General features: G+C 42.7%; 1 protein-coding gene across 2 annotated transcripts in view; it reads left to right on the top strand.

The window, feature by feature from the left end:
* The window catches only part of ELAVL1 (ELAV like RNA binding protein 1), a 29,327-nt gene extending 7,713 nt beyond the window's left edge, over positions 1–21,614 (top strand). Inside the window, exons 2-6 of one of the 2 annotated variants that reach the window (XM_054979097.1) lie at positions 4,986–5,175; positions 7,520–7,623; positions 8,073–8,226; positions 9,328–9,553; positions 14,975–21,614. In XM_054979097.1, coding sequence (XP_054835072.1) covers positions 5,004–5,175; positions 7,520–7,623; positions 8,073–8,226; positions 9,328–9,553; positions 14,975–15,299 — 981 coding nt within the window. In that variant the 5' untranslated portion in view covers positions 4,986–5,003 and the 3' untranslated portion in view covers positions 15,300–21,614. Of the gene's footprint in view, positions 1–4,985; positions 5,176–7,519; positions 7,624–8,072; positions 8,227–9,327; positions 9,554–10,808; positions 12,931–14,974 lie in introns of those variants that run through there. The other variant, XM_054979098.1, reaches the window with a different exon arrangement.
* Positions 21,615–25,591: the final 3,977 nt, after the last annotated feature.

Below are 25,591 nucleotides of genomic sequence, written 5' to 3'. Positions count from 1 at the left end.
ATCTCCAGTTAATAAGATCAGATAGGATTTGAAAGACCTCCATCTCAGATCTTGGAGAGCCACTGCCAGTCTGAACAGACAATACTGACTTAGGGGGATCAGTGGGCGGATTCAGTAGAAGCCAGTTTCATGTGTCAACATAGGTATATGAGGGCAGACTGCTAGTAGGTATTTTCTGTGGACCGATATTTTTGAGGTTGCTCAGAAGACCTTCCCATTTTTTATTGGGTGGAACTTCCTAAAGATAGTAGCAGCAGGGATGCCAGAGGTCTGGCGGAAAGGTCTGAAGATATATTCTTCCTCTCATCCCCAGCATCTCTTTTAGCAGCCATACTGCCAAGAATCCAGCTGGGGACTGCTTTCTATCTACTGTGCATGAAAAGACCCACCTATTTGAGAATGTGCTTCTGGTGTTCTTCAAGAAATTGATTTTTGACCAAATGACCTCCATAGCAGTTTTTGCAGAGGGAAATGACCCCACAGCAAAAGTGGAATATAAGTTTTAAATAATGAAAAATGTACCTCAAGCTCCAAGAATCCAAGAATCTTTTTACTTGATGAGTGGTTTTATCATCTGTTGGGGGATGGGGTTGTCATCATGTTGCAGTTGAGGCAACCCCATAGAGATTCAAGGCAAGAGATGTTCAGAGGTGGTTTCCCATTGCCTGCTTTTGCATAGCAACCCTAGACTTCCTTGGAGATTTCCCATCCAAGTACTAACCGGGGCTGACGCTGCTTAGCTTCCAAATCTGATGAGATTGGGTTAGCCTGGACTATGCAGGTCAGGACAGTTTACTCAGAAGTAAATCAAAGATCAGTGGTGCATGTTCTCATGTAAGTAGATAGCAGCCCAAGCAAGATGGATTGGCAGCCCATATTAATCATCAGTGCTTAGTAGCTGATAAATAAAGAAGTCGGCCTTGATTATTAATTGGATGAGAAACCGCCAGCAAAGACCAGGCCATGGCAAACCACCTCTGTTTGTCTCTTGCCATGAAAACCCCACGAGGGGTTGCCATAAGCTATGACTTGAGGGCATCACACACACAAATATTTTTCTTATGCCAGGTCCCGTTGGTCCATTTCCTGTTAATTCTGTTTTTGTCCCATGATTAAATAGAACAATAAACATATTCATCAGGATATTCATTCTGTTATAGTGTCGTGTCTCCTTTGTTTGGGTCAATCTTGTTTTGGCTTTCCTTTCCCTGAAGGAGGTTGCAACAGATCCCCCCTGCCACCGCCCTTTGAAATATACCCTGAAATGTTAGGAGTCCATTAGAATCTCAGATTCTTGCTTCAGTTTTAATTTTACAGGGAAAAAAGATGGCATGCACAAGCAGCAGATTCAGAATTGCTGAAGTGTAGAATCCAGCATTTCTAATGTTTTAGTGTTTTCCCTGCTGAAAGACCTCTTCTGTTTCAACTTAGCAATGCATTTTTGTCCCTCTACAGCTCCAGAGAAATTCACTTCCTCCTTCTCTCCATGGAGCATGAAATGAGCTTTTGTACATGGAAAGATTGATGTCAATTAGGGTTGGTTCTGTAGTATGTGTGCGTGTGCCTGCGCATGCATTCATTCATGCATTTGTTGAATAGAGGAGAGCTAGTGATACGACTTCTCAAGTGATGTCTGAGATTGGAGTATGTTCTTGGAAGGAAATCTTCATGCCAGCACTCTCTCAATTTTTAGGATAGACCCAGTTTGATAGAAATTTGGTTGGCCTGACCTTCTCACCCATGTCTCCTTCAAGGAACCAGACAGCATGAACTCTTGGGAGGCAGCATGGTTCCTGCTCCCAAGCTTTTTTGGTATGCACTGAGAGTTGCCCACTGCCTGCTAAGAAAGTCTGCATAGAGACGTCAAGTGAAAGAGGCAGTATTGCCTCAGACTGTCAAATTATCCTGGTTTGCTCCAGGCAGAGTTGAAAATCTTCTCTATAATCAGTTCCAGATGGGCAGCAATGTTAATCTACTTGTACCTTAAAAGCTAACAAGTTTTTATTTAAGTAGAAGCCTTCTTGGAGTAAACCCACTTAGTCAGATGCATGTGGGTGGATCTTCACTAGGCATAAATACATAAATAAAATTGTGAAGAAAATTATAAACAGATTCAAAGAGCCATAAAATTCAGCAAGCCAGTGGGGGCAGGGAAGGAAATGATAACATACAATTCCTATGTAATCAGCAGAAGTACAGAGCCCCCATTCACAAGAACAATAGCAATCTCTTGTAATCATTATCTGATGTGGGAGATGCAATCTTATCCCTTTCAGCAGCAAGCCCAGGTTAGGAATCCTGCTTCACTGCTCTTCCAGGTAGGATGGGGGCTAGAGCTATGGTACAATGAAAAAATGCCAGATAGGGAATCCTGATTCCAAGCCTGCCTCTGCTGATGTATGTTCTTGTATTTGCAGGTTATTGTAGTAATTAGTGAGTTATTTAATTCAGATCTTTTATCTACCGTGGAGTTCACTGGGTTACCTTTGAGCAGGCACTGTCTAAACCTGTCAGGGTTGAGGTAAGGATAAAATGAGGAACAGCCATGCACACTGCTCTGTAGGATGGGCAGGATAAAAAGGCACTAGATAGATAAATGTTAGGATTGTAATTCTGTTTATACCAACTTGTTGCCATGGTGCTGGCATTCTCTGAGACATTCCTCTCATCCTGGCCACAGTACTTTTCTTGTACCGACTGCATGCTCTGTGCCGCTGTTGTATCATGGGTCAACACTACAGGGACTGTATGAGTGGCTTTTTTTCTCCCTATTCATTTTAAACTGGAGGTGACCCAGCTATGGATACTGCTACTCCTAGAATTTCTCTGTTGGCACAGCACAGCCCCCTGAAAGCTCCCAGGACCAATCAATCTGAGGGTGAAGGAGTGGCATGTGCAGCTTTCATGGAGCTGATGGAGGTGTCATGGTTAGCCATAGTTTTGGAAGTGGTCGGTATAACATGCTGGACTGCTATCATTCAGCATTACATCTCGATTGTTGGCAGCCCTGGTAAAAGACATTCCTCAATCCACGCTCCCCTGAATATACAAACAACTGTGCAGTTGTAGCCATTCATAGCACATTACTTTTGTCATTTAGGAGAGTGGCAGTAAAGGGTGAAACCGTATCCCAACAGTCTCTCCATGAGTTTTTCTCCTAAAAGGTGCTTGGGGACAAGTGCAAAAGATTTGCTTTGACAAATGCTACAGGGTTGCTTTCATGGTGAAGCCAGTGAATGCCCTTCAGGAACTGTGTTGAGGAAATTGTTTTTGAATATGTGACATGACAACTCCAGTTTAACTAATGGGGATTTGTGCTTAGGATAGGGGAACCTTTGGTTTAAAGCACACACAGTGTGGTGGGTGGTGCCCTCCCACAGTGGCATGCTCACACACAGACATACAGAGCCATAATTTCCTTTGGTGTGGGTGGGGTTTTCAAGATCGTGATGGCCCTTACTCTGCCATAGTAGTAACTCCCAAAAGGCATTTCTTTTCAGCTACTACAGTTCTGAAGATGGCAAGAAGATCATTTGGAGTAGAATTAACTTAAGGACATTATTTGCTTAAGAAAGGTATTCATTATAATTAGTCAAAAGTTATAATAGTTAAGTTTTGTTTATAATTTCTGGCGCTCGTGCACTAAAATATACACTGCCACTTAGGTTTACTGAGAGAGCGTTGAAGTCTGTATAGGTTATGAGGAAGTGGCTGGAACGTTTGTACATTTTTTTGAAACTCCATGTAGAACTGTAGCAGCTCCCCTAACTGTGGGATCCTGTCTGCAGCTCCAGAAGGCTGATTGGCATACTAGCCTCAGCCTGCTTACTCCCACAGGCAGCAACTTCCCAAGTAGAGGACTTCCCGGTGTTGCCAATACCCTTTATCCACAGGTGCCTGGGATTTGACCTGGGACCTTCTTATGCCAAGCTCAGGAATGTGTCCCTTCTCTTCAGCAGAGAGCTCATGTTGCCATCTGGCTGGGAACTTTGAGGTTCCCAGTATTGGGCTGGATGAAAAGGCTGCAGCCAGCTAGGAAAGTAACTTTGACACATGGGTGTGTGCTCACTCTCCACATTTTCACCGTTCTAATGATAAATATTTTTGCATCTCAAATGAGGACCTATGTGTTCATTGTGTCATGTAGTGACAGGCCTTTACTTTTCACCCAAGAGAGAAAATGTGTATAAAAGTAACTATTTTGAGTTTGGAGTTCATGCATGTTTATGGCTTTTTCTGCCAACCTTTGTATCTTTTAATAGAACACTGCATAGTGTTAAAACTTAATACAGAAGACTGACACCACTTCCACCTTGCGGTAGTCTTAAGATGTGTGCCCAGCCTAATAACTACAAAACTTCTTTGATATGTTTCAGTTTTCTTTTTGAATCTGGTGAATGGAATCTCTCCTCATTATTGCCTTGATGAAAAGTGAAATGAGCTTAATTTTATGAGTTTGGGATCTTGTTGTTGATACCTTGAGAAGACGGAATATCTCAGGATTGCTTTGGAGTGTAATGTGTACAGTAGCTCTGCATTTGTGGACATTGGTCATTTTAAATTTCTTGGAATTCCATATTTTAGTCTGTTACATAACGGATCTTGTGAGTTATGTAGAGTGATATTAAAAATGGTCATAGCCAATGTGACTGTAGCGGGACAGTATCTTACCTTGTGAGTTGCATACACAATTGGAAAATCTATAGTAGCCACACACACTCTGCAGCAGTTTGTAGGAAAAATAGCCTGTTAACTGAAAGAATGTGCAAATGTTTGTGCTGTGTTCTGTGCTTATCGTTCTGTCCTGTAGACGTTATTTTTGTCATTCTGCTCTGAAGTGTGCAATGCATTGTTTAATCAATCTGTTCTACATTATTAGGAACTGTTTGTCCTTTAATTTGTCTTATCAGCATCAGTTGCAATTTGTTTGACAAAATAAAAAATCCCAGAATTTATGAGGGGCTCCTTCTTTTGTCTTCCGACAGGCTTCTTTTCTAAGTAAAATGTCTAATGGTTATGAAGATCACATGGCTGAAGATTGCAGGGACGATATTGGTAGGACAAACTTAATTGTTAACTACCTCCCTCAGAACATGACACAGGATGAATTACGGAGCCTGTTCAGCAGCATTGGGGAAGTTGAATCTGCAAAGCTGATACGTGACAAAGTTGCAGGTAAATTACGTGTGTTTATTTAAAAGAAAGACAGTGTTGGTTGTTGTGGATTTTCCGGGCTGTATAGCCGTGGTCTTGGCATTGTAGTTCCTGAGGTTTCGCCAGCAGCTGTGGCTGGCATCTTCAGAGGTGTCGCACCAAAAGACAGAGATCTCTCAGTGTCACAGAGAGATTCTTCCACTACAAATTGCAGTGGAAGAACGAACGCTCTCTGCATGGGTTGGATCCTGTGAATCTGTTAGCAGTGGCACTTTCCTCTAGTGCCAGGAGACTTCCTTTAATGCAGGATAGTAAAGAGTGCAGTAGCACCTTTAAGACTAACCAGCTTTATTGAGGCATAAGTTTTCGAGAACCACAGCTCTTTTCACCAGATGCAGGGGAGCCTCTTTTTTCAGAGGAAAGTGCCTCCAAGAGGGCAACAGATCTGTGGGATCCAGCAAGGTGGGTGGGGCTTCTATGCAGATGTTAATGTCGGTAATGTATGCAGATGTTGGTGTAACCTGGCTCTCAGATTGGGCTTGCCTTCTTTTGAAGTTCATTCCTGTGTTTGAGAGGCAGTTGATGGGTTAAGAGTTTCTTCTAGATTGTTACCTACTTCTTGCACAGTATGCAGAACTGTGCCTGATTATCATATTATTATAAAGGCCTTCCTGGATCACCAGAAGTCCACATAGTCTTGCATTCTGTTTCCGGTCTCCTGCTTTTGGAAGCCCATAAGTAAGGCATGGAGGTTTCCTCTTGTGGGTGGGTCTCTAGAAGTTGGAGAGAATTGCCTGTGTACCTGAAGATGCAATTTAACTATTGTGGTTAATAGGCATTGACAGACATCTTCCATGAATTTGCCCGATCTCCTCTTTTAAAGTCATCTAAGCCACTGTCCGTTTTCTAGCAGCACATTCCATAAATTAATTGTTCATTGTGTATATTTAATAAATTGGTCATTGCTGAAAGAATTTTTAAAAATCCTGAATCTACTGCCCATCTGTGTAATAAGTAAAAGCTAATTACTACATCATGCACCAAATCTCTTTAAATTCTGTCTTCCTAATTTGTTACACTTTATGCAGTGGTTAATGGGGGGGGATCCTCAAATTGTTAATTTAAAGGGGAGAACTACGGATTCTGTTTGACAAATTTGAACGAAATTTCACTGAAATTAAGGATATTCTTTGCCATGAATCTAGACGAAGGAATGTGGGGGCCCTGTAAGCAAGCTCTTGGTGGAATGGCGCCCTCTGATGTCTTGGTCATCACTGATTGAGACTTTGTTGCCGAGCTGCCATCTCAGAGTAACATCCCAGAGTAACTCAGAGTAGGCAGTGTACAGTGCAAAGGAAGTGTTATATATATAGTCTTTCAAAGAGTTCGGGGTGGCATACATGATTCCTGCTCAGTTTTATCCTCAGCGGCCCTATGAGTTAGGCAAGGCTGAGAGAGAGCGACTAGGCTAAGATCACCCAGCAAGTTTTCTGGCAGAGTGGAGTTTGAACTCAAATCTTCCAGCTCCTGATTCATTCACTGCACTACACTGGCTGTCTCCTGGGCCAACCACACTCTGGCCAGATTCGCTCAGGCTTTTGACAGAATTCCTTAGCCTTGGGAGGGGGGATCCTCTTGGCTATCCAAAATGGAAGCTGGTGGCTTGTGGTGCATGTGCTCATGGTAACTCAAAGTTCCCTGACTTTGCCCAGTCTCCATCTTACAGGAAAGCTGCTAGCATGGTTTGGAACAGAAGTTCAAAAGTATGGTCCCCCCCCCCAACATCTGTTCAGCTTAAGTGGGCCTCCTACACAGTCTCTCCAAAGGTCCTATGTTAACCTCACAATTTTCCACTCTAGAAGTTGTAGGTTGTCATCTTTGTACTTTGTAGATAATAAGTTTGTGACCCAGTTGTGAAGAATTGTTTGAAACTGGTTTGGGACCCAAAGGATTGTGTGCTTGGTCCCACATGCCCAAAGAAGGGCTTTGTTTCTTAAGTAGCAGGGTACATAACTGTGTTTGCAATCAATTTTTGAGAGAGTAGGAGCTTCTTAACACTCTGCTTTTTACTGTGCAGGTGCATGTAGACCACTAAAATGAAGTTTCACTCACTGTTTTTCTTTAAAACAAAGCCCCAGTGTTACTGAAAATTTCTCCTTGCAGGTCTTTTCTTTGTGTTTGGGTTCTTTAGCCTTTAATGTTTTTTAAAAAAACCCTCCATACTCCTGAAGAGCTTTCACTATACTGGGGCTTTCAGTATAAACAGACAGTACCATGAAGGAATCTTTCTTCCATCTGCACATTATTTCACACAGCCTTGGTATTTTTCTCTGTTGCGACTTAAAAATGTCTTTTCCCCCTACAGGGCACAGTTTGGGCTACGGCTTTGTAAACTATGTGACAGCAAAGGATGCAGAGAGAGCAATAAACACACTGAATGGCCTGAGGCTGCAGTCTAAGACCATCAAGGTAAAAGCATGTGTGTGTGACTCAGTGGGGCAAAGCCAGAAGAAGTCAACCTCCGCCCAGAATTTCTGTGTGTCCTACCTCTCCAAAGCTTTCTAGACCCCTTTGTTTCTTGGGAGCTGAATAGCATTCCTCCTCATGCCACCTCATGTTCCCTCCAGTTCTATCTGCATTTTGTTGCAGTGTTGTAACTTTATTTGTGGCAGACATCCTGCATCCAGGGATCCAAAGGTGGTATGTGGCAGGAGGATGGGGTCCAGAAGAGGTCTCATCCAAACCATAATCCAGACCCACACTTGCTTAGTTTTAGCAAGGTTGTACTTCTAGCTAGACCATGACACTGGTGGGTTTGTGATGCAAGCTTGACCAGGGAAGCCATAGGCACCTAGGAAGGAAGACCAATTAAAATGTGTGTTCCTACATCAAGATTTACCTGTTTTCCCCCTTTTCAGGTGTCGTATGCCCGCCCCAGCTCTGAGGTTATCAAAGATGCAAATTTGTACATCAGCGGGCTGCCAAGGACAATGACGCAGAAAGATGTAGAGGACATGTTTTCACGGTTTGGCCGTATTATCAACTCGCGCGTGCTGGTTGACCAAACTACAGGTGTGCATGGCAACGCTGCTGCTGGAGGTTGGGCAACTTTCCACTGGCTCAGCTGGCTCCTGTTTGCACTATGGTGGCCACCCAGAGTGCAGATCGGGTTGTACTTTTCTCTCCTAGCCTCTGGCCCTGGGTAACAGGAACACTTGAAAGTGGAGGTGTGACTGCAATTCTTTGGAATGGGCAGGGAACCCTTCCCCTTCTGAGATTTTAGCATGGAGAAAAGAGATTTGTTGGATTCAGTCCTTTGCCCCTGCTGATCCTGAAAAAAAAAGATTGGTCCAGTGATTGAAATTGGATACAGAACACACACAAACACTTTCAGAGTCACCTTCATTCTGCAAATAGATAGCAGTGATGATCTGAAGTATGGTCTCCTTGAGACAAAGTACATAGCTTCGGGCTGTGGTACAGTAAGGTTGACAACTAAAATTGTTCTGGAAGCATCTGACGAGCTTCTTCAGTAATGGCTGGAACCAATGTACATCATTCCATCCCCCACCCCCTCCAATTTTATCCTCACAGACATCCTCAGCATTATCTAAGATTCGCCCAAGATCACAGAGCAGCTTCATGTATAAGCAAGGAGTTGAATCTAGGTGATGGACACACATTTATTGGGAAAGGAACTTGTCCATTGCTTATAAGGAAAGGGCCTCTCTAGGAATCCAGTAAAGCATTTGCTGTGATTTCAAATCAAGCAAATAAGATAAAGGAATCTAGCTGTCGTGGGAGCCCCTGCCCAAGATTTATGTTGTTGGCCTGGACCAACAGGCGTGACGTGGGCTCCTTGCTTCCTTGCTCTGCCATGAGAACAAAATAAGGTAGGTGGACAGCCAGGTTTTTCAGGCTCTCAGAGCAACTTGGACTCTGGGAATCATCTCCTCCTAGTCCCGCTTCTCTCAGCCCTGTGTGCTGAACTTTTTCCTATTTAAATTCTTGATCATAAGCATGCTTTGCACTGGCTAAGTTATTGTTTCTTCTCTTCTTTGCTGTTTATAAGGTGCCTCTCTACAGCTTAGCCAAGAGGAGATGCTTGGGGTGAGGTGAGCATGAAAAATGGCGTACTCCCATTTTTAAAAATTTTTATTAATTGGTTTCAAGGTCTTTCCAGAGGGGTTGCCTTTATCCGGTTTGACAAGCGGTCTGAGGCTGAAGAGGCCATTTCAAACTTCAACGGCCACAAGCCTCCTGGTTCCTCTGAGCCGATCACCGTGAAGTTTGCTGCCAATCCCAATCAGAACAAAAACGTGGCACTGCTCTCGCAGCTGTACCACTCGCCAGCAAGACGGTTTGGGGGGCCTGTTCACCACCAGGCTCAGAGATTCAGGTAGGTTAGGAAGAACAAAAATTGTCAGAGCTCTGTACTTGTGTGTGTCTCTCTCTTTCTCTTCCTCTCTCGTCTCTTTTTTATTTTTAGATCATTACCACTCCTCATCAGACATCCACCCCCTAATAAAAAACCCTTCCAGTAGTTAGATAAAAGGGAGAGAAGACAGCAGTAGTGAAGTAAACAATCTACATGTCTAAATATTAGGAATAACATTCTGTAAGCCCCTCACATTCCAATCACATAGGCAGTCAGGACTGCTTTTCTTTGGTCGATTTCCCATCATTGTCTCCATTCAGCCTAACCATGTGTGTGAATTGAACCATGACTAGGGTCTTCCATCCCCTCTAAAGCCATGCATCAGTCACAGGTACCATCCTTGTTAAATATCCCAAAAAGGTCACACTAGGATTCAATTGTAAGTTTTATATCCAGTGATTTCTGGTATTCCTTTAACCACTTTTTCCCCATGTTTCTCGACAGCTCACGTGGAAACCATCACCTCGGCCCCAATTGCACCTCCAACATCTTCCATTAGATTTTTTTTAAGTGCATTTTTGTGTCATTCTAGAGGTGCCGTCTATAACTAGCTTTTGAGATTTTTTTTCCAACTTAATTGCCGCTTGAGTTACTATTATCACCCAAATGAAATATGTATTCCCCAGCTATGTCAGTAATCATTGTTGATGTCCCTTTCTGTTCTGTTCCATGAGCTTCTTTCTCCCCTCTCCCTCTCTTGCCACCCCTCTCCCACAATAGATGATAAAAAGTCCTTCAGACCACCTTTTCCCATGTTAATAAAGATTGAAATATCTGTCTGTGTGATGCTTCATAACACAGGGTGGATTCTGCAGATTTGTTCAACTGGTGGTGGCACTTTTAAGCCTTTGTTCGAGAGGAAGCTCCATCACTAGTGGAATGGATCCAAGGACTCCAACCCATAGTCCATCAAACGACAATGTCATCATAAAATTACTTGTAGACGGTGTCTGGCTGTCATTCTGAGGGATGGCACGATTCCAGTAAAATTAAAATAATTACCTTCAGTCAGTAAATGTAGTTTGCATTTATTTTAAAACTGTCCTTCATAGTAAAAACAGTGTTGAAAGCACCTTGCAGAAATATAAACATTCATATTGTAACACCACAACAGAGACAAGCAACACAAGGGTAGCAACTAAATGTAAGGCTTTTTAAAATGTACTTAAAGCATTTTTTATTTATTGTAACCTTTTTAACTCACCTTTCTTGTAAGGGACTCTTCAAGTGAAGAAGAGATCAGTATAATCTACAGCAATTCTTGTCCAGGATCAAGAAGGCCAGCCTACTCAGAAACTGGTCGTTTGCTGCCAGTGTCCATGATTTTATATTCCCTGAAGCAACAATAACATATTTGCTGTTGCAGTTTTAAGCGCCCTGAATACAGCTACCGGTTTACAAACCATAGTTGTGTGACTTTTGCTTTAATCGGTTGTCTTTTTTCCTCCTCTATTCCCCCATTTTGCTCCTGCCTCTTTTTGTTTAACATGTAGCCTGGAGAAGTCCTCTGTGAAAGTGTGTGCATTACTTGTGATGCCTTGGTAGGTCCTGCTAAAGGTTTATGGCCCTATTGTTGCTCACCGTCCTCCAAATATCGTCCATACTGGCTGATTTTTTTAAAAAAAGCAGTTGGGTAATACTAATAAAGGAAATGATGCATTCTTGCACTCTGTATATCCCTTATGCATTCCTCTGGATCCTCATTTGGCAAAAATGTTGTCTTTTTCCAGCATTTTGAACACAGCCTTAGCAGCCCTGTTCTGGCTGGGCAAGCTGTCGACCGTTCACAGGCTCTCTCGCTGATTCAGGATCATGGGGTTAGCTGACATGGAATCCTGTTGCAAAACTCTCTTGAGGATTAACTAGGTGTTCTAGTTGGGCCTTGCTGATTCCTCACACAAGCTCTGAGTATACGCAACCCTCCCCTCCATGAAGCTGCCTTCTACCAAATCAGTCCATTGGTCTGTCTAGATTGGCATGGTCTATTTTCGTTTGGCAGCAGCTACCCAATGTCACAGGCATCACAGAGGTAGTTATCCTCATCCTTTAGTTGGACATGCTTGGGATTGAACCTGCAAACCTATTAAGGCCAAGTATGTGTTGTATCATTTTCATGGCCCTTTTTGCCCCATGAGGAGAAGCTCAGCCACAATCACTGATCCTGAGGAACCCTCATGTTAGAGGAATGTTAGAGTTCATGAGAACATAATTTGAAAAACCACAGCTTTACCCAGTGAAAAGCATTACTCAAAAGCTTATTCAAAATGCTGCTGATTGATCTAAGGCTAATCATCCAACACTAATCAATAAAGTTAACAATAAAGCAGTCTTTCTGCATTTTCAGATAGTTTGTTACTGGAATAACTGCAGTCTAATAAGAATCCCAATAAAGCAATAAATCAGCTACTTTTAAGCAGAGTCAAAGTGGCTAGCAAGATCTCCCCCCAGTCCTGCCCCCAGTTAGCCTGCAATCTGTTAGTAACTAGTTGACTTTTTATTGATTGAACTATTACTAATCATGCTATAGATAATCTAATCATTTAGCAGTCACTTAATTAGTGGTTTGTTTTGAGATGGACAATCCGTTAATCCATAGCAGTTCAGGGATAACATTCAAAAGGTTTACTTAGCAGTTCTTAGGAACAACTAAGGTAGCACAAGAATAGTTTGGGTATAGCAGTTTTTCTGGAAGCTCCATGTTATCCTTTGCTGTTTATGCTGGCATGGTTTAGATGTAATGCATGGTAACCTAGGGGAACATCATGCTGATTGGTTCCCTCTCCATGATCAAGGCACTATTTGGAACCTTGGTATTAATGTAGGGGTGAGGGCGGGGAGTGCAAGCCACAGTTTGCTAGTACTTCTGCCATTTGTGGCATGTTGCAGAACTAGTTAATCTCAATATAGCTGAGCAGAGATGGGAATATATAAGCCTCACTTACCCCCCTCTCATCTGTCACATAGTGGCAAGCCATGGTTTGCTGTGCTGTCTGAACCGTGCCTTTAAAAAATCTAATTCACTGCATACACGTGAAAATTTGAGCCCTATCTTTGTGAGGCAGCTCTTTTCTGACTTCTTATTTCTCTGGTTTGGGGCTTCTTATTCCATTGGCTTTCGTCTTTTTTGTTTTTCCTCCCCACCCCACACACCCCTTCAAGTCCTTGCTCATTTCACATAATGCTTGTTGTAAATTCCTTCTAATAGTTACCTCTTCAGTGGAAACCCTTGCATGTTTTTTTTTAATTTTCATTATCCAGAAGTGTAGAGTCAGATGGGTATTTTCAGAATTCTTGTCCTAGAATTCTTGTTACATGTTAAATAAATACATGTTCTTCTATCTGCCTGTACTCAGCCTCTTCCATGTAGATGATTTTCCCCACTATGTTACATTACTGAAAGTATTTTGGCTAAGATTCAAGACCCTATTGCCCTGAATGTTGAATTTAACAGGGCCAGGGTTGGAGTTAATGACCTGGTTCAGATGGCCCTCCAAACCATCACTCGGAGGACTGTGAACACGTCACTGATTCAGCTTCCCTTTCCTGTCTATTGGTTTGCTGTGACATCTGAATTGGCAAGCTGTAGTTAATGCTAGCCCTCCAAACCTGAATTGGAAGCCACAGTTTGAAGTGAGAATCCAGTTGTCATTTGGGGAGCAACTGCTTTCTTATTCAGACAGTGCAGCACTCAGGAGGTGGTTTCTCCATGAGCTCCCTCCCCACACTCACACCAGGGTCTGAAGGATCATTTGAACTGCGGAGGTTGATCTGGTCATAAAACATAGGCCTGGTGTCCTTGGTATGACTCTTGGTTAAACAATTCAGTATGCTGCTCTTCCTGGTTGAGAGAACATGATGTATAGCAATGCCCTGACAAGCTGGTGAGTCAGCAGCCAGAGAATTACAAGCCATTCAGCCTTTGGTCCCTCTGGTTCTGTTTGGTTGAGATATTCTATCCTCTGTGTGAGGTAGCCTTAGTTCACCCATTTTTAAATGCACACTATCAATCCTCTTGCCTTTCCCGGTAGAAGGGCTGCCACCTCTTCCCAAATGCAGCAGTAACATCCAAGCAAAAAAAGTTGTTGTCGTGTATCAGAGCAGCCGTCAGGTCTGGAAGGCCAAGCTCAGTGGGACACTTCACTGGGAATTAGGGGAGCAGGGCAGTGGGTGTTGCTAGGGAAGAATGTCCACATTTATTGAGATGTGTTTCCTGTAGTACGCTTTGAACCAAGAGGCCACTCATCCCTAAATGAGTTCTTGTACAAGCAGACTTAGGCTACAGAATCTGGAAAGGACCTAAAAATACATCTGAAGTGCTCCCCAAAGCTAGTTCAACAAGGGAATCAGATCCCCATGGTTCAGGAAGGAATGAGGCATGAAGATGTATTAGAACTGGCATGTCCCCAATCCTGCTGATGACACAGTATGCTTCTTCTTTAGGTAGCAAGGCAGTCTGCCGGCAGCTCCTCCTGCACATGCACCAAATAGGCACAGATAGGATATGCGTGTGCCTTGTGCCTGCTCATATTTGCTTTGCTGGTCCTTGTGTAGGAGCAGTTCTTGGTAGATCTTGTCATCCTGGCAAATTCCAGAGGGGTAACCATGTGAGTCTGTTGCCACAAGGAAAGCAGAAGGGCTTAATGACTAATGCACTTCTTGTGGCACAAGCTTTCATGGACCTCAGCCCGCTTTGCCAGGTGCGTGAACTGTTGACCCCAAATCATCCTAAAAGATCTGCCTAACCGGGCGGTGGGGGGGGGGGGACCTAGCATGGTGGGGCCACAGGGCTGTGTAATGTCGAGAAGCTGAGCTCAAAGATGTACAAGATATGAACAGACACACCCACACCCAAGAAGAATTATAGGAGAAAAAATTCTACCTTTATAGCTTTGCTGTGTTAATTTGATCAGGACTGTAGGCTTTCTTCAGGCAAGTGTACAGCTAGCTTTGTATGACTAGAATGAACTCTCTTGCATTACAGCTGCTGTTGTAAATTGAGAGTCTCTTTTAAATGTTAGAACTTGCCTACAAATGTTGTGTGCTGGAGCTCTTGCATTTCATGGCCTTTATGCCCCACTTTTTAAATACTTCTCTTTCTGTACCCATACATATCTGCTTGCCAGTCGAGGTTGACTCTTCACGCATCTTGCAAAGTGGGTGCTTAACCCACAAAACCTGGTCCTGCAGGTGCCTCCAAGACCCCCTGATGTTTTGCTGATCAACTCTGCTACCAGAGGCATGTCAATGCCATCGTTGTCCCAACAGCTGTCCCCCTTCAGTGTTCCTTAATTTGATTCCATGTCAAGTTTGCTTGATTGAACTGACTCTTTTTTATTTTGTTGTTTTGTTTACATGAACTATTATGTGCTTTTTATTTGCTAGGTTCTCTCCTATGGGTGTAGATCACATGAGTGGGCTTTCTGGTGTAAATGTCCCAGGAAACTCCTCTTCGGGCTGGTGTATCTTCATCTACAACCTCGGCCAAGATGCCGATGAGGGAATCCTCTGGCAGATGTTTGGCCCCTTTGGTGCGGTGACTAACGTCAAAGTCATCCGCGACTTCAACACCAACAAGTGTAAAGGCTTTGGCTTTGTGACAATGACAAACTATGAAGAAGCTGCCATGGCCATAGCGAGTCTTAACGGCTACCGCTTGGGGGACAAAATCTTGCAGGTTTCCTTCAAAACCAACAAGTCCCACAAATAACTTCTCTCGTGGCTTTTTTTTTGTATGGAATAGATAATTGAGTGACGGAAAAGTTTGAAACCTTTTTTTGTTTTTGTTTAGCATACAAGTCATTTTGCGCCAATTTTCACAAAGTTGTTTGTCTAGTCTAAACAAGAAGTGGAAAAGGGTTTTATATTCTGGGATGCCACCAACATGTTCAAATGTTTGTTTTTTTAGTCTTGCAATGTTCTATTGGTTCCAGGTTCCCCCTAAGCGGTTCTTTTCACAACCTGCCCTTGAGCCCAGAAATCTAAACTGATGATGCCGGCTAGATCTCTAGGGTAGCAGTGAAACCAAGTCCAAAACACTTTCCCTTAAGAGACCGGTAGGTGGTTTCATAGTAGAGAACCTGCCAAGGCCCAGATTCAGTAGAACGTTGACCCTCCTCCCCAGTAAGTTCTAAATTAATGGTAGTAACTATACTTACGGGTTGGCAGTGGAAGTTGTTCTGGCCAAGGCCTAAACCCTACCAAGCTTTAGTATAACGAGGCTCAGCAAAGCTTGGAAGTGGAAGCAAATTTAGCTTCCATCACCTAACTCACAAATTGCAATTAATTTTGTAGAAAGACAGCCTGAATATAAACATGCTAGTGTTTTAAAAACACTGTTGACCAGATTGGTTTATCATTGGACAAAACAAACTGGAAAGCCTTCAGTTTTCTCTCTTTTTTTTTTTTTAAAAAAAATAGAAATTAAAAGCCCAATTCCAATAAACATGGACCAAAGAGTTTCAGAGTCACTCTGGGGAGATAGCAGAGTAAAAAAGAAATAATGAAACTCCAAACCAGGTGTGAACTTCCTCAGAGTTCTTATCTCCAAATAGTACCTCCTGGTGCATTGCTTTCTGATAACAGATCCGTGGCAAGATTTAACTTCCTTTCAAATACAATTTTTAGTCTGAATTCTTGAGTTTAGGTTTCTTTTATAAAACCTTGTTAAAAACATTTGAGCATTGTAACTTTTTTGCATCCCTTCTAAGAACTAGATTTTTTTTTGTTTGTATTTTAATAGGGGGTTTGTTCTGCTTTATATACTGAACGTTCTGCAGAAGAGTACAGTAAAACATGCAAGTTAGAGATTTAACCAAGACAAAAATTTAATTTTTTTTGTAGATTTGAGATTTTAATTAATCCCCAAAGTTTTCTGCAGACTGCCTTGAAACTTTGAGTTCTGTTTTCTGTTTAATTTTCTTTTGCTTTTTTGTGTTTTCATTTGTTTTTACTTTTGCATTTAAAAGCCAATTAAATTTGATTTGTTTTTGCTCAAATTTTGTTTTGGTTTGTTATTTTAATTTTTCCCCCCTACTCAATACTGCACAGCATCTGACATTTAAATATACAAACCTCTTCAACGTAGAACGATTTGATTTTCAAGGAAATATGACTTACATGTGTGCAATCGGACATCGCATGGGTGATGATCCGTGGCTGGCTGTGGCAGCCAGTCTGCTTAACTGACTGAGTGTGACTTGCGGTTTGCACAGGGTTTTAGCAAGTTACATAGCAAAGTCCATAGTATGCAAACAGAGCAATAGCATTTTGCTCAAAGAAATCTGTTTCGCAACTGAAGTAAGATCTTAGAATCTGACCATTGCATGCTGGAAGCTGTTCTGCACAGTCTGGTGTCTGAGACCCTCACACCCCAATTCTGTGGGTGTTGATTTTCCCTGGGATCATTTCATTTTCTTCCCTTTCTTGACCCAGCTTTAAAGCTACCTGTTGAGTTTCGTAAAAGGATGCCTTGGTCTCCACCAACCTCCAGTTGCTTTTAGCTTCCCCAGATCTCCCTGCCACATTGACAGCTGGCCATGTCAGCATAGCTCAAGCTATTCCCAGCTCTCCAACTGCCCAGGTTACCTCTTAAATATCCCAAACACACTACCAAAAGGAAGTTGCTCGGAGGACCTTCTGCAATCCTCAATCCGCCGGTTATTATTCTCATGGAGATTTCAGTTGCTGTGCTGGCTTGGAGTGGTAACCTTTGGTAGATGCTGTTACAGAGCACTCGTGGTGTGTTTCAGGTAGTTATCACTTAGCCTCTTCTCAAGATCCTCTGCCATCTTTCTTCAACCACTAAGGTCCAAAACATGAGCAGAGATTTTTCTTTACAAAATCTTGAGCTTGCATCCTGTCTTTCCACTATCATTGTGTTGTATTGGAGCATTGACCAATAACCAACTTGACAAATGACAGATTCAGAGTAACACTTGCAGATGTACTCAATTCTGCCCTTTGGATCATTGCTTTGGTAATTTACTTGGGAGAGCCTTAAATCCTTCAGTGTTCATGAGTCAATTCATCAAATGACTTGAGTTGCCCATTTACTCTAGTTTACCAAATCAGTGTGGACTTCTTTGCTTTGCCCCTTGTGGGCCATTTTGCTCTTGCCCAATATTAGTAGATTGCAAACCACCCTTGTTCAGTCCTGCTGCCTTTCCCCACTGAGAAGATAGTGGGGTCCAACGCCATGACCCATGAGAATGATCATTGCAGATAAGAACATTCTTCCATCTCTAGCTGTTTCTGAAGTGTGCATGTAATGGGACACACTGGAATTTGAAGTCATTGAGCACACTACTTTGTTATTAGATTCTCTTCATTACAGGCTGAGAAGATCTCATGAATAAATAGGATCCAGTCCTGTGGGAAGTTTCTCTGGGTGCCCCACAGAAGGACCTTGCAAAGAAATTTTCCTTTAGATTGTGGCCATTGATTTTTACTGCAGAGTCCTGACGCCTATCATTAAGTCAGTCTTTGAAGGGGATAGTTTTTAACTCAACACGTGGGGGCGGGGTTTGCCTCTAAGAGTTCTTGCATAGGGTTCCCTAGTAAGGCTGTTGTGATCTCCTCAGCATCTCTTAAAGAGCTCTTCATCTCTGTAGGTCAGTTTTAACAATACAATCTGTGAAACGATGAGTACTTTGTGCTTTTGCTGCTTCCATCATCTTGCAAATTTTGGGAGTGTTAGGGGTTGCTTTTTTTCTTTCAACCCTTTCTCATTGAGAATTGGTCTTTGCTCTTTTTCTTTTTTTTTTTGGCGGGTACTTCACGAGATCCTGATTCACTGATCTCTCTGCCACCTACACATCAGCTGTGTTAAAGAAAGCAGGAGGGGGGGGGGGTTGCTGGCTAGTGAATAAACCAGATTTGGCTCTCCTTGGTAGTACTGTATATCATGTGCTTTTGTGTTTTTGAACTTAGTTTTGTTGAGTCCAGTCCTATTTCGTGGGTTTCATCTTCCTGATCCTACTTCCCAGGTCTTGGGTTCACAAATTCTTGAGCCACTACCCATTTCCTGTAACCATGTTTGAGTGCTTCCTCAAATGGAATGCTTCCTGGAGCTTTGTTGGGCTTACATGGGCTCTTGCAACAGTGTTCTGGTGTGAAACACCGGGGGGGCTCCCTTCTAAGAATGTGACACAACTTCTATTTTGAAGAGCCAAAGGTCCCAAGAATTAGCAACATACGATTCGCAAAACGTGCCTGTTTTTCCAGGGTTGAATTATATTTTTAGGTCATGATCTCGGTTAAAAATGGAAAGGAAAGGTAATGGGCAATAGTAATTTTTATAAAATGCAGCATTTTTAAAAGTGAAGCCAGTTTAGAATGGCACAAAACGCAAACATTCTCATGGGGTGTGTCCTCTTCCTGGTTTGTTAATTTTACAGTTGAGGACCTGGATTTTCTTGTGCCAGTGAAGATTTGGCTTCATATAGACCTCTATAGAATGCTGGAAACCAAGTATGTTGTTGCATGTTGTTGTGTGCAGTGCAAAAACCAATAGTTGCCCAGTTGGCATGAGCTGGCAGCAGTGGAAGAAATGTTTAGATCCATTCTTGTTACATAGGTCTGTCAGTTTTCATTTCTATATCCATTCTCCTTCCCTAAAAAAGCTTCTGTTCAAAGAGAATACAAAGGCATGGTTATCCACCAAACTTTACAAGAGATTATTTAGGGTAGGCCAGAGCAGGGTCAGTCACCTTCATCTCGGTAGTGTGTCAAAGTTGACGTGGCCCCCAAAGAATGCCAGGTGGGATGAGAAGTAGGGACAGCCAGCTGACTTAAGATAACAGCTCTTGCCTCAATCTCCCCAGTTGATGTTACTACTTTGACCCCATTTCTTCAGTGCAGAAAGTGAAAGGACCTTGGCAAAGTAAGGTGACATTTCTGGAATAAGCTGTCGGTGGCCAACCTGTAGTAGTCCTTTACGTTGTCCGAAGTGGGTCTTTTGTCTTGAACTTCTTTACTCTTTCAGATCTGCACCGTCCTCTTCTTTTTATTTTCTAAAACAAAAAGTAGATTTCTCTTTTTGGTAGTAATATCGGTGTTTGCAAACTATTGCAATGCTGGGGGCAGGGTCCAGGGGAATGTTATACCATTTATTTCATAGAGAGCTACTAAGAATTTGGATGAAACAAAAAACCCAACCCCTGTTACCAGAGAACAGGAAAATCCAACACTGGTGTGTTTAAAAAAAAGAAAGAAAGGTGAATGCTCTCCCTGCCCTTGTATGAAAAGCTACAATACCTTATCCTTGGGGGTCAGGAGACTAGAGCCTGTTGCAAAGCTTTGACCTTCACTGCGTTTTGTGGGTACAGTTGTGATTTTTATCATTGCATGTGCCATTTTAGCACCCTTGGGGATGAAGGATGTCCCCAAATTACACAGAGTGGGGAGTTAATTTCCGAAAATTTAAAGTGATAAACTAGGTACAAATAGCTATGTACTTTTCAGGAAACTTTTTTAAAAAAAAAATTATATATAGTGTATAATCGAAGATGGAAGTATGGGCAACCATTTCCATTCTTCCCGTATATGTGGGCTTCTCTCTCCTGCTTTTCTTTTTATTGAACTTCCTTTTAGGAGTACAGTGATCGCTTCAATACCCAAAATCGGAGGCATGCATGCTGTTCCTTCGTCCTAATTCTTTCCTCCCCCACACCCTTCTCCCACTAGTTTAGTTAGAGGAACAGAATTTTACCCACCCCCAGGTATGGATTACCACCTGGGATGGTGCTTGGGTTAATTCCCCCACTTACAGCTGCCATAGTGCTTTCTGCTGCAGAAGAACCTTGGTAGTCTCTTGGCATTTTTGGTGCCAGGATTCTCCAGTTTGCGAAGCAGCTGGATCAAAATAAAGAAACAAAGGTTTTCGTGTATGTATAATGAAATCCTGGAAGTCTTTTCCCCAGAATTATGAAAATCCATAGACCCATGCCATATTCTCTTCTTCCTTTATTTGTTTTTAATCAAAACAAAGGAACTTTTGATGTAACATAGCTTTTCTTTTACAAATCAGTAATGATTGCAGCTCAGCGTTTTCCCCACCATCCACCAAAGGGTTGAGTTTAAAATTAAGTTACACAATACTCTTTATCTGCCTTTTTGATTTTTGTAGCACTTTACATGTATTGAAATAATCCTACTTTGGGCTCAAATAAGCTGTATATTTTCCCCAGTGCATGATTTTTTTAAAAAAAAGTTGTGACGCCCAGGTGTCAAACCTGCATCGCACAGTGTCTGCTTTGCTTTCACAGACACACACACACGGCCCTGACCTTCGTTGTCCACTGTGGTGTCCACCATTGTTCCACTCCACAAACGACTACCATGGACAGGTTTTCTGGAAACTTTTTTCTCTTTATTCAGTGGAATTTCTACATTGTCAGTTTAATGCTTTTTTAAAAAAAAAAACCCCGCAAACTTGATGATAGTGTAGCTGCCTCTCCCCCCCCCCCACCTCGAGTCCCCTGTATCTTGAAATACTGCTTCTTTACGTTTGAATTATTTTTTTGTCTCAATTCAGTTTAATCTGTTGCAGCATTTTCAGTTTCTGTCACTAGATCATCTTTAAGGAGGAAAGGTGTTTGATGCTTTAGAGTCAAACATTTTAACCCATAAAACTGAGTAGCCCTTGTGTGGGTTGGCTGGCGCCAGCCACAACAATCCACACCAGTGCATCCCACCCCCCCCACCCCCGGATTCCAATGTGGGCTGTAAACGGCGCCTTTCTATTCTCACTTGGCTTCCTTTTGAACGTGTGTAATTCCCCCCCGCCCCTTTTTTTCTTTTTATAAAGTCATCTGTCTGTGCAACAGAAGGCTTTTATCGGTTTTTCCCATACTGTAAAGTATATATGCTTAAAACCTTTTTTTGTATATTCAGCGTGTTTTTAAGTTATGGATTTTGTTTTATATCAAAATAATTTATTTTTCAGGTACCACGTTTTTTCATTTTAACTTTGTTTTTACATGGGTTTACTTTTAAATAAAGTATGACGCTGCTATCCAGATGTCTAAACCACCGTTGAATCGCCTTGTGTTTGTGAGTGCCTAAGTATTTTCAGAAACATGGCCCAGGGCTCTTTTAGGGCAACTGGGCCCCTCTTGATTGGGTGTCAATTCATATGGCTGAGTGTGTGACTGACACCAGATGTGCTTCCCCAAAGGGCACGTCTTGGTCAGCAAAATGGGAAACAGATCTTGATTCGTGGGGTGCACTGCACTGGGAAGCTTCCTATACAAGCCCCATTAGAAGACGTAGGGATTGTACCAACAGCACAGTGTCCTGACATCCGGTCATCTGAATTCAAGTTAAATCACAAAATCTCTATTGACTTTGACCTATTTTTGGCGTAAATTTGCATTTCCCCAGGTTTGCTGGAGGAGCGGTCAGCGTACTGAAGCTGCGCCCCCAACTACTTAATTTTTTTTTACTGTCTTTGATTATTTATCCTTTTCAGTGCACTTTTCTCATAACTTTTCAAACTTAAGGAAACGTTCACTAGAATTCTGTTTAATTTCAGAAGGGTAGCCGTGTTAGTCTGTTGCAACTAAAATAAATGGAATCCAGTGTCACCTTAATCAGTAAAATTTCCTTCCAGCATAAGCTTTGAAGGGTGAGACTCAGCAGGTGTGGGGCTCTGGCTCTGCCCCAGGCATTTTTTTTATATAGAACGTATTTTTGGGGGGGGGGGGGGTGGACGAAGGATGTGGGGCATAAAATACAGGAAGTACAGAGAAAAATGAAATTATGTAAAACGTAGATGTAATTTTAAAAGAGACCATTTACTAGCTTTGCTTAAAGCTGGATGACATCTGTAGTGGGTTATATATACCTCATGCTATTGTAGCAAAAGCAGGAATTTGTCACCCATTATGATTGCTTATTAGCTTAGCAAATAGAATGAATGGTTTCTATTGTTTTTAGATTAGAGTTTGACAGAACTTCATTTCGCTCTGTACTGACTATGTTTCATGGCTGCTTGACCCTCATACATCATTTTTCATACTCCTATTAAAAACAAAACAAAAAACTCAGTCAATTATGGAGCCCCAGCCCTGCATCTGTAGAAGTAAGCTCCGGTCCTCAGAAGCTTTTGCTGGAGGATAATTTCATCAGTTCTTCAAGGGGTCCTCAGAAGACTAGTTTTTAAAGGAACAAAGGTTCCTGGGCGTGCTACTACATGGTGATAAACCCCCGTGGTCCTGATTGTACTCCATGTTGGGGGGGGGGGGGGAGATGGTAGATTGAATTTCCCTTTCAGGTATCTTACTGGTTTCAATCAACTCCAGTTGAGCATGCTTCTGTGACATGGAAGGATTTGGGATCATGAAAGAAGAACCTGCCAATTTCTGCTGCAGGCACTGAAGCTGAGCACTTGGGCGTTCTGAACAGAATCTGTCGCTGCTGTCCTGCAGGCGGGGTAGCCCAATTGCATGTAGGGCTTTTGCCCTTTCATGGTTGTGTTTGGGTCAGACAACAGTGACTTAATTTTATTTCATCCGTGGTTTGGTTTTCCCCCCGTTTTTGAGCAGCTACATAGACAAGAGCCTTTGCATTCAGGAAAATGTCCCCTTTTTTGCTGTTTGCATTTGTGCCAGTTGTTCAGTTTTCATAACTTTTCCTAATTTCAGCCAGTGTGATGTAATGATTAGCGTGTTGGACCAGGACCTGGGAGACCCTGGTTTGAGTCCTCACTCTCACATGGAAGCTTGCTGCATGACCTTGAGCCAGTCACACCCTCTCAACGTAACCTACCTCATGGGATTGTTTTGAGAGGAGAATGATGTAAGCCACTTTACATCCCCATTGGGGAGAAAGGTGGAGTAAGAGGAAACAAACAAATGTGCAAAATAGGTTTTGGTTTTGCTGGTTGGGAGAGAAAGCGGTCTCAAGGGGTGTCGCTCGGTGGTACAGCACTGCTATGCAAACAGGAAGCTCCTGCTTGGATGTTTGCATCTCCAATCACAGGCACTCGGGGATCAGGTGTTAGGGAAGATGTTTCTTGACCTGAGACCTTGAAGTAGCACCCCCTGTCAGAAGAGAGAGTACTGTGCTAGTTGACCCAAAGGCCGTCTGGAGACAGCTTCATGAATTTGTAGTCTTAAGAAAGCGGGTAAGTGATGATGCCCTTGCCCGGGTAGTTAATGTTGTTGGTTGTTGTGGATTTTCCGGGCTGTATAGCCGTGGTCTTGGCATTGTAGTTCCTGACGTTTCGCCAGCAGCTGTGACTGGATCTTCAGAGGTGTAGCACCAAAAGACAGAGATCTCTCAGTGTCACAGTGTGGAAAAGAAGTTGGCAGGTAATTTATATCTACTCGGGAAGGTAGGATTGGGCTGAGTCATCCTGTAAGAGTTTCCCAGGGTGTGGAATGCTAATGGAGGGAGGCTTCACTGTATCCTGAGGAGGTTCTTTTGCATATGGATTGGTGCTTGATACGCTAATCTTCTCTGCAGGGCTATTGTCGGGTATAGAGTATTTTGTTAGCCTGGTGTTTTTCAGGACTATTCATTCTTAAGGTCTCTTCTTTCCTGTTGAAATTGTGCTTATGCTTATGACTCAGCCCAACCCTACCTTCCTGGGTAGATATAAATTACCTGCCAACATAAACATAAGCACGATTAAGCATGGTTTCCAGTCCTGAAAAACACCAGGCTAACAAAATACTCTATACCCGACAATAGCCCTGCAGAGAAGATTAGCATATCAAGCACCAATCCATATGCAAAAGAACCTCCTCAGGATACAGTGAAGCCTCCCTCCATTAGCATTCCACACCCTGGGAAACTCTTACAGGATGACTCAGCCCAATCCTACCTTCCCGAGTAGATATAAATTACCTGCCAACTTCTTTTCCACACTGTGACACTGAGAGATCTCTGTCTTTTGGTGCTACACCTCTGAAGATGCCAGTCACAGCTGCTGGCGAAACGTCAGGAACTACAATGCCAAGACCACGGCCGTACAGCCCGGAAAATCCACAACAACCATCGTTCTCTGGCCGTGAAAGCCTTCAACAATACAGTTAATGTTGTGTTGGATAGGTCAAAATTTTGACAGTATGGGATAGTTTGCTACATCCTGGAGCAAAAAGTGCTAGGTCTGCCCTTCTGTGTTCAGCTTGAGAAGCCATAATTTAATGGTGGAGCAAGTGATTTGCATGCAGAAGTTCTCAGGTTCAGGCTCTGGCATTTTGAGTTAAGTGCTAGGAAACGCCTCTTCACCACCCTAAAGCCTTGGAGAGCTGTTGCTGCTCACCAAAGGAGCCTCCTTCAGCCAGATAAGATACTCCCTATAATAGCAGGCATTAAAAAGTGTGAACTGATGTGTACGTGAGCTTTTACTTTCTTTTGAGCCTCAGGCAGGAAGTGGAAGATTTGAGGGACTATTTTGAAACAATTGGAATGTGTAAGTGAAGGGGTGCTACAGCGTTTACTTTGCTGTGTTTTAATGCTCTTTCCCTTAACTCCCCCCCCCCCCCCGGTCTCTGTTTCTTGGAAAGTTAAACCCCAGATAGTGAGGTGCCAGAATTCCTGTCTGATCAGAATCCATCTATCTGCTTGTAGGCATCAGAAATAATTTTGTTCAAATTCAGAGTATTTCTGATGCTTACAAACGGGTGTCATTGGGGTCAGAGTTTGATCTGTTAATTTTCTGGAGTTACACATTCATAGGCTTCCATTTACAATTCTGCTGATTCCTAAAACTAGCACGGATGTTCTTCAGGAAATCAGTCTACCTTGCTAAAGCCCAGAATGGCTGAGATGCTGGCTCCCCCACCCCCAAAGAAACTCCATTCTAAATTTGATTTGTGTAGTGATTGTTGGTATTGGTAGTAGAGAACACGGCACATACAAGTGCGGGAAGTGCTGCTCCTAGCCAGCAGAGGGCAGTGTAAGGGCACATTTGCTGAATCAGGAGCAAGAGTTTTTCCCCTCCAGAAAGAAAATCCTGACCAGGTTGAGCAGAACTGCCTTCTTGTTATAGAG

Source organism: Eublepharis macularius, chromosome 5 (genome assembly GCF_028583425.1).
Source record: "Eublepharis macularius isolate TG4126 chromosome 5, MPM_Emac_v1.0, whole genome shotgun sequence".
Lineage (NCBI taxonomy): Eukaryota > Metazoa > Chordata > Lepidosauria > Squamata > Eublepharidae > Eublepharis > Eublepharis macularius.
This window is presented reverse-complemented; position numbering and strand designations above follow the sequence as displayed.